Genomic DNA, 6,261 nt, shown 5'->3' on the forward strand with positions numbered 1-6,261 from the left:
ACCATATAATAGTGTTTCTTCATCACTTTTCTTAACGTTTTTCCACATTGTTCTGTGACATACGTCACAGATTTCGGCACGTTCTGCTTTGGGGGGAGGTCCATGTGTTTATAAAGGGGTGGTTAATGACATAAGCATCATTCACCCCCCCCCCCCTGAAGTACAGACAAGACCTGGACTCTGTCCCTTGAAGGATGTAAGTCCTTTACCCTATTGGATTGGGTCTCGTTGGAGCACCCCCCACCATCAAAAGTCAGCACACTTGAGAACCCCCCACCCTTCATAGATGCTGATGTAATACTTGAATGCCCCCTTACTATCACCATTTTCTCACTATTCCATTAAAACGAAAATAATCAGTTCATTTTAGGACATCCTATACTTTAATGTAATAATACCACAACAATACAACTTCTAACTTACAAGAGAAGGATCTAGATCCATCAACATCATCAACTGGTTCTGTTCAACAGCCCGCACACAAATCAAAAGAGCTGCGGTACATGTCAAATTTCGCAAGAAAGCTGTTTCTGAAATGGATGAATAGAAATAAACTGTGAATTACAAACTATATCGAATTAATTTTTGAAAATTGCACACTGTGAAGAAAGACATATAACTCTATGATCAGTATTTTACAGTGGCTCACGATTCTTCGGAATGAAATAAATATAGGGTAAGCCAAAATGAATGCCGGGATTTCAAAGCTTTACTACGCAAAATGTAAATAATGTATTTATTCAAAAGATACATACATATATATAGAGGTATTATAATCAAGTTTTTTTAATGTAGTCCTCATGAGTGTTCAATATGTGCTCTTTGTTTACATGGCTACCATGACAGGAACTGTGTATCTATCTCTATGTTCCAATTATGGCTTCTGCCACAGCTGCAAGATGACCTGGCTAGCTTTATTCTGCAACAGGATGGTGCACCATAACATCTTCTAACTGAAGTGCAAAACCACCTTAATAACACTTTACCACAATGATTACTAATGACCATGATTGATTTTGGAAGCCCGTATCACAGCTGATATCGCCAGCATTGATACAGACATGCTACACAAGGTTTGGCAAGAATTGCATTACAGACTTGATGTATGCTGTGTAACAAAAGGAGAGCATATTGAACATTTGTGAGGACTACATTCAAAACATTCAATTCTGAGGTCCTGATTATAATACCTCTACATGTATGTATCTTTTAAATAAATACAATTACATTTTGCATAGTAAAGCTTTGAAATCCTGGCATTCATTTTGACTTACCCTGTATTGTTAGAAGTCAGAGTGGAAAATATGCAAAGCTTGTCATATCATTTCAAGTGCATCAATAATGAGAAATACCAATCGCGATTTGATACCTTCATAATGTAGATAGACATGATGAATATCTTGAATAAGTTTTTGCAGTTTCCGAGATAGGTTGTGTTCCAATAAGCTTTTTTCGAGCCACGTTCTGTGCAGTGAATGGTCAGTTTTTGATGATTCTTTTGAGTTAGCGTCAGTATGCAGCTCAATTACAGTAGCATCATCCCGGTGCAAATCTTTTACCACCGACCAATATTTCTCATTGTCCTGAAATAAAAAGCAATGAATACAGCAGTTAATCAAACCATTTTCATAAAAACAACACAAAAAAGCTTTACGTTGAATCAGGAAATATCGAATTTCTAAATCTGAGTATGAATTTCCGTCAAAGATTGCCCAGCAAAATAATTTTAACAATAATTATTTCACAACCAGCTCTTTCTCTCTCCTTAATGAACCCCCAACAGGGCCATCTTAAGTGCATCATCGGCCCTCAGGCAAAGTGATTTTTCTGAGGTCCTGTATGGAAAATTCTTGAAAATTTCAACCGGATCTCATTTTTGTGAGGGGACCCCCTTCTTGTCTTGAGGCCCCGGGTGGGCCCTATGCGTAAAGATGACCCTGACATATGTGTTAGAAAAGCCTGAAGCTGTCCACTTCACGAAGTGGCCAGTCCAGTTGACCTAGCCAATGCAGGCCCGTCATTTGGGGGGGGGGGGTGGTCAGGGGGGCTGAGGCCCCCCGGTTTTTGAAAATAGACTACAAATGGTATATACATACATACCTTGAGTACATGTCCACCCCCCCCCCCGGAAAAAATTGAAATGACAGCCCTGAGCCAATGTCCGAAATTTGGGCTTTTGCCAGCTCCTATATATAAATCCCCATACATCTCTATATTGATCTCCACAATTCAGGGTCATCGCTGAGTTGGCGTATTTTTTTGTGATAATTATGGCCATTTATTATTATAGCCATAGCAAAAACCATAATTATTATGGTTAGCTATGACAACCCTAACGATCAAAGGAATCTGAATTTCGATATCTCAGTGATACATATGTAGGGATCTATAAGGATTGACACACAGGGGCCGGCTAAAGTCTGTTGAAAGCCAAAATTTTGGACATTGGCCCGGGTTAACTGTGCTGGCCACTTCGCGTAGTGGCTAACTTCGGGCTTTGGCAGCAACACGCGCATAACTTGACATTAGGCAGAGCTGCCATTAGAGAAAGTTTGCGATAGGTACAGCCGTGCCAGGTCTCACACTTTGAGGGGTGGGGGGGGGGGGGTGTTAGCGCTCAAAATGATAGATATTAAGAAAATGTAATCATATTTTACAATTTATTTGATACTGGGTATTGCCACCTTTCCAGCTTTCCAGATCAAAAAAGTTAGAGTAATTAAGACAAGAGTATATAAAACTTCAAAAACCAAATTAAGCATGAATTTCTTAAATGGGATTTGCTATATGAGGCACCTTCAACCCTTGACACAGCGTGGGCCACATTATACTTTTCACTGAGGCCCACGTGCAGCTCAGCTATGCTACACAAATTTCCAAATAGCTCAGCATGCCAACGAGCTGACCTCTGCGATAAAATTATTTATTTTTATTTTCCTGAGGTTCAGGATTTTTTAAATTACCTTGTATCGTAAACCATGAGAAAGAATCTCATCTATTATGCTTGAGAACCTGGACAAACCACCGTAGGTGTTCCAAACATTTGAAGCGTTACAACACAAAAGCCATTCGGCTGTCTGTTTCAGAACCTTCAGCAGGTTGTAGTGCTCATCAAGCATGCTGTAAAATATGATAAAAGAAATGCAAGTTATTAAAAGACAGTAATACTCAAAACTTAACAAAAGCAAAACTTTGAGAAAAAAATTAAGTGAACGTCGCTCTTATAATTTCAAAACTTAAATGCACATCGAAAAAGCTACAACTTTGTCTTTGAAAACAATCATAAGGGGAGATAGCTGTAATGAATCAATTAAAAGTTTCAAGTATTTCTCACGGGGAAGTTAACTTTGATATATGAATACGTTTCTGAAACAAATTACACTCGCAAACTGAAGTACATTTGTAGGACTATACAGTGATACCTCGGCTGATGAAGATAATTCACTCTGAAACCACGTTAATCAGAAAAATTTTTGTTGGCCAAACTGTGACTTTCCATAGGCTATTTTCCCTATGTAAAGACATTTAATTTGTTCCAGGTACTGTCCAAAATGTAGAGATTATTTGTTTTTTAAAACGTTTTTTGTGGTTCCCAACTTCAAGGCGAAATTGGAGGTAAAAAAAAAAAATCAAGGCGAATACAGCCCAATCTCCCCTTTAAAAAGTCTCGCCACAGACCTACAAACAGTACAAATGTAATTCAATCATAACACATCACTCACTTCACTTTCAAAATATAGATGGCAGCACTGAAAAATCAAATACAACACCACATATGCATTCAGACTTAGGCACACACACACACAGTTACGCTTCCGGCAAAACTCACTACGTAGTAACGCCCATAGATGGTGACAGACCTGAGTTGTACTCGGTTCGAAAGAAAGTTTTTTTTTAAAACACCAAGAAGGTGCTGTAAAAACTGACTGATGGCTAAAATGAATAGCTTAAAACTGGATAAATGAAAATTTACAGGAAGACAGTAGTGAAAATTTTTTATTTCCCACAATGTATGCAACCAACACCAGCTTTAGCAGACTGGTATTATGTCAACGAGGCTTACTGCATGATGAACAAAACAAAATATCAGTAGCAACAGAAGTTGGCGACACTCAGCTAGCGAAACAAGGTATTTATATTACTTCAAAAACATTTCAACACAGCAACAATACCGATTGGCCGCAATCACCGATCACGTAACTGATTGTGACAATCTGATGCCTAGCATCAGATCCTCGAGCTGGGTAACAAGTATTGTTACAGAATAACAGAATTCTGGACCTGAACCTTTCTACAGTCTCTTCAGTATCTGAAACAATATACACATTGCTGCAATTTTCATGAATTTTCAGGATATTTATAAATTTATGGGACACCCTATACCAGGGCTGGACAAGTGCTAGGTCGCCATGACGACTAAAAAAATTGGTATTGGCACCTAAAATTTTGTTAGTGTAACTGCTAAACTGGAGGCTGACAGCAGTAAAAATGTTTTGAATTTATAGCAGCATATCTGCCAAATGAAGATTTCTGCCACTTCTTCACTAGCAGCTGAAGATTTCTGCCACTTCTTCACTAGCAGCTGAAGATTTCTGCCACTTCTTCACTAGCAGCTGCAGATTTCTGCCACTTCTTCACTAGAAGCTGAAGATGTCTGCCATTACTCCATTCAAAGCTGAAGATGTCTGCCACCGCTTCACTAACAGCTGAAGATGTCTGCCTCCACTTCATTCGCAGCTGATGTCTGCCTCCACTTCATTCGCAGCTGATGTCTGCCTCCACTTCATTCGCAGCTGATGTCTGCCTCCACTTCATTCGCAGCTGATGTCTGCCTCCACTTCATTCACAGCTGATGTCTGCCTCAACTCCATCTGCGGTTGAAGATGTCTGCCTCAACTCCATCTGCGGTTGAAGATGTCTGCCTCAACTCCATCTGCGGTTGAAGATGTCTGCCTCAACTCCATCTGTGGTTGAAGATGTCTGCTTCAGTTTCATTTGTAGCTGAAGCTATTCGCTCTTCACTCAGGTGCAGGATCCAGAGAAAGGGGAGCTATTGCCCTCCCAAGGGTAAATATGGGAAAATATGTGTCCTGTAATTTACAGGATGATCCGATGAAATAAGTCTCCTCTCCCCCACACGCATCACCCTGGATCTGTGACTGATTTCTATAAGTTCGACCCTATCTACTGTAATTACATCCCAGCTAGACATTGATAAGATAGTAACTATCACATCTTTTTTACATCATACCATGCAATTAATCGTGTAATAACCGTCTCTGTTAATCCACAATTAAATGCTAAACACATGAATGCCTACAAATAAAAAATTTGAACTGAGATTGTTTTTAAAAACTTACAAAGAAATCCAACCTACTTAACACTTTTCCTACTACCCATTTCGTTATGAAATTATCTCGAGGTAGTTTCGATCCACCATTAGCGAAGAAACAATTATAATAATTATTGTTAACAATTGTTACAGTCTAGGTGAATTCTTATCGAGCTTAAATGCGAGTAAAAGTTGTGACAGGCCGTCCCTTGCCCTTGGAGATCCATGTCTTTCCTCTATCAGCCAGTCACGTATGATTCACGTTGTTTACATTTTGTCATCCGCAGGTTTGCTATTCTAGAAACCTTGGGTTTGCTCTTGTCTTAGCGAGGTTTCGTATCCCCCATTTATAATAATTTAACGAGTTTCTGGCTTGTTTACGACCAGAAATTGGCAACAAAAATTTAACAGTACGGTAATGAATCGGCTGACCATACTTTCGTTTATTTCAACTCTCTCGAAAATTGTAAGAGATAATTTTGTAAAAAGAGGGATATATTTAAAAAAATCAAGAACAAAGAAATAAATCCCTTAAAAAAAATTTACCTAAAATTTTAAGGAGTTATTTTAAGACCCATTTCTTCGTGGGAGGGAATGTGGGATTTTGGTATTCAAAACACAACAGAATACGGGACTTCGCCAATAACAGCCAAAACATTATTCCGAAAGTGCAGAAAGTTGCCAACTATTGCTAAAAATCAGTAAAAATTGCCATGGGGGAAAATGAAACCCACATGTTCTTATTTATATCATATTCATATTCAACGTGGACTGTAGAGTGAAAAATCAAGTTGGCTTCATTGGAAACAAATGAAAAAACAAAAAATTTATACAAAAAAAAAATTTGAGATGGCCGTAATCATTCACAATACAGGACGTATGGTCACATTTATCTTTATTCCATCAGAAAATTTTTCAATTGTCCTTAT

At 38.5% G+C, this 6,261-nt stretch overlaps 1 protein-coding gene across 3 annotated transcripts in view; it reads right to left on the reverse strand.

The window, feature by feature from the left end:
- The window catches only part of Rubicon (run domain Beclin-1-interacting and cysteine-rich domain-containing protein rubicon), a 32,382-nt gene extending 26,790 nt beyond the window's left edge, over positions 1-5,592 (reverse strand). The window contains exons 1-4 of one of the 3 annotated variants that reach the window (XM_089248339.1): positions 5,378-5,592; positions 2,964-3,120; positions 1,370-1,583; positions 424-530 (exon numbers count right to left, since the gene is read on the reverse strand). In XM_089248339.1, coding sequence (XP_089104465.1) covers positions 424-530; positions 1,370-1,583; positions 2,964-3,120; positions 5,378-5,400 — 501 coding nt within the window. In that variant the 5' untranslated portion in view covers positions 5,401-5,592. Of the gene's footprint in view, positions 1-423; positions 531-1,369; positions 1,584-2,963; positions 3,121-5,360 lie in introns of all 3 variants that reach the window. The other 2 variants (XM_089248341.1, XM_089248340.1) reach the window with 2 other exon arrangements.
- Positions 5,593-6,261: the final 669 nt, after the last annotated feature.

The sequence above is a fragment of the Pholcus phalangioides genome, unplaced genomic scaffold, assembly GCF_987345545.1.
Source record: "Pholcus phalangioides strain wild (caught in Gottingen) unplaced genomic scaffold, Ppha-v1.0 ptg000020l_1, whole genome shotgun sequence".
Lineage (NCBI taxonomy): Eukaryota > Metazoa > Arthropoda > Arachnida > Araneae > Pholcidae > Pholcus > Pholcus phalangioides.